The sequence below is a fragment of the Aplysia californica genome, unplaced genomic scaffold (assembly GCF_000002075.1).
Source record: "Aplysia californica isolate F4 #8 unplaced genomic scaffold, AplCal3.0 scaffold01239, whole genome shotgun sequence".
NCBI lineage: Eukaryota > Metazoa > Mollusca > Gastropoda > Aplysiida > Aplysiidae > Aplysia > Aplysia californica.
The window spans coordinates 58,175-60,946 of record NW_004798509.1 but is presented as its reverse complement, the minus strand read 5'-3'; the positions used below and the strand labels follow the sequence as shown (position 1 = coordinate 60,946).

Below are 2,772 nucleotides of genomic sequence, written 5' to 3'. Positions count from 1 at the left end.
GGGGGGGGAGGAAAGGGTTATTGCCTTTCAGTTTGTTTGTTTTGTTAGAGTAAAGAGAAGCACATCTACACTATAGTTCAGGGGGAAAGTAAGACAGACACAACAGAGGGAAAGTAAAGAAGTAGGACCTACCAGTGGCGCCCTCCAACCACCCACACAGACAGACACAACAGAGGGAAAGTAAAGAAGTAGGACCTACCAGTGGCGCCCTCCAACCACCCACACAGACAGACACAACAGAGGGAAAGTAAAGAAGTAGGATCTACCAGTGGCGCCCTCCAACCACCCACTTGCCTTATAGTCTTAGTAAGAGTTTTACAGCACTTGCAATACATATAGGTCATCTAAGTGCAAAAGATTAAAGATGTTACATGAGAGTAACGGGCAAAGAAAAGAGTTGGGAGAGATATAAGGAAGAAAGATGTTTGATAGGAATGAAGGAGCAAACCACACCACAGCACCCACCAACAACCCACTGAAACGGTTGTGGGTTCTACAAAAGGCTATATCGTTCTTTTCAATTGCCTTTAGTTGCTATTCTATTGTAACTTTCATTACTGTTGTTGTGTGTGTGTGGTAGCCTATCCGTTCGAAATGTTCGGAGCCCCGAAGAGTGTGCTCTTCGCCAGGGCCACCGCCTTCCTTGGGTAGCGGGTGAGGCAGTCCAACCTTAATTTGTGGTGTTCCTACTGTTGTTGTTGTTGTTACTCTCATTTCTCTTCGAAAATTTTCTAAAGACGTTTCCGTCAAAACATATGAGGATTCCTTCAAAATGCCAAGGTGAACACTAATCACCTTTGTCTTGTAAAATCTAAATATGTGAGGCAGCGTGGTGGAATCAGGCTCTCGTAAAGTTTTGGGCATGTAGAGTTATTGGTATCATCTTAAAGCTTGTTCCCTTGTCTTTATTTGGATGAAAAAAGTATCCATTTATCTTGAATGCAAGTCGAGATATTTACGAAAGAAGGAGGTTGGGGTCACCTGATTTCAGGGGTAAAATTAGTGAGAAAATGACCGCCAAAGGTTAGTTATTTCCTTAGCTTAAGAGTCCGTGGTAACTGAAAATTTACATTTTCTGTTTCAGAAAAATCCACACAGAAATGAGTTTTTTAATGGGCATGAAAGATGTTGAGCCAAAAAACAAAAATTTAATAAAAGTTCACAAACCTGCAGAAAAATGCAAGTTTCTTCATTTTGATTATTTTGACGAGAGCCTGAGTCCACCACGCTGCCTCACACATATATTAAACTTTCATCCTCAAAACACGTTAAGCACTTACTATTCGAGACAGTTCCCACTTTCAAACGGAAATAGAGACAAAACAAAAAGGAAAAAAATACATTTGAACCTGCTCAAAATGATCACCTGTCTAAAACACTTCCCAATCCACTCTTGCTCTTTTTATTACAATATGTGAGGCAGCGTGGTGGAATCAGGCTCTCGTCAAAATATTCAAATTAAAGAAATCTGCATTTTTCCCCAGGTTTGTGGATTTTTATCATTTTTTTGGTTTGTTTTTTGGCTCTACACCTTTCATGCCCATTAAAGAACTCATTTCTGAGTGGATTTTTCTGAAAAACGTTCATTAAAGGCACGAAAAATGGACATTTTCAATTACCACGGACTCTTAAACTAAGGAAATAACAAATCTTTGGCCGCCACTTTCTCACTTATTTTACCTCTGAAAACAGGTGACTCCCACCTCCTTCTTTCGCAAATATCTCCACTTGTATTCAAAATAAATGGACATTTTTTTCATCCAAACAAAGACGAGTGAACAAGCTTTAAGATGATACCAATAACTCTACATGCCCAAAAAAATTGACGAGAGCCTGATTCCACCACGCTGCATCACATATAATGACACTGTCCCAGATGTCCAACTGACCAAGACAACCACTTTTCTCCTTTCGTGGGAAGAGAACTCGTCTCTTGTGCGAGACAGAGAAGCCAACTGCTATACCACAGACGCTGGAAATTTTGGCTGTATAAGTAATAAGTACTGAGGGAAAAAAGCATGACAGAAAGAGATACAAGAGCTAACCCCCCCCCCGAGGGCAGTGCTACTGACTGAAGTGTTGTTAGGCCATTCTCACAGTGGAATTGTAAATAGGCTGATTCATCAATGTCCTGCTCGTACTGTGCCGAAACAACATAGGGGGAACAGCTGCTTTTTTCCCTAATCCTTACTATAGTCATTTTCCCTCTACTTCTTTAGTATGTTTGTCACACTCTTGCGAACTGTTATTTCCGGGTGCCTTGATAGTCGAAGCAGACTTTCTGCTGTTGAGGCTAAAGAGGTGAGCAGAGTAAGTCTGATTCCCTGTAAAGACTTCTCTGTTGACATCCACCCCTTGGCGCTCATATGACCTTATGCAGTTGTGAGCGCTGTAAAACCTCTACCAAAACTGAACTAAATTTGGGAAGCGAAGTCAGGTCTCCTGTGTGCGACGGAAGAGCTAACAGCTACACCACAGACGCCGGCAATTTTTGACTATATACGTAAAGAGGGGAAAAACAGACAGAAAGAGACCCAAGAACTCACCAGCAGCTTGACGTCAATGTCTTGTGACAGAATGGTGAAACAGTCCTCCAGCAAACCTTGGGGGGAGGGGGGGGGGTGAAAGAACACACAGTACATCATTATAAACCCTAGAAGACACAAGGTGAACCATCATAAACCCTAGAAGACACAAGGTGAACCATTATAAACCCTAGAAGACACAAGGTGAACCATTATAAACCCTAGAAGACACAAGGTGAACCATTAT

The 2,772-nt window shown here is 41.7% G+C and overlaps 1 protein-coding gene across 1 annotated transcript in view; it reads right to left on the bottom strand.

Moving 5' to 3' along the window:
- The window catches only part of LOC101848258 (inositol 1,4,5-trisphosphate receptor type 3), a gene marked incomplete at both ends in the record, with an annotated part of 112,704 nt that overhangs the window by 73,870 nt on the left and 36,062 nt on the right, over positions 1-2,772 (bottom strand). The window contains 1 exon segment of the mRNA XM_035973446.1: positions 2,547-2,602. Within this exon segment, the coding sequence (XP_035829339.1) occupies positions 2,547-2,602 (56 nt within the window).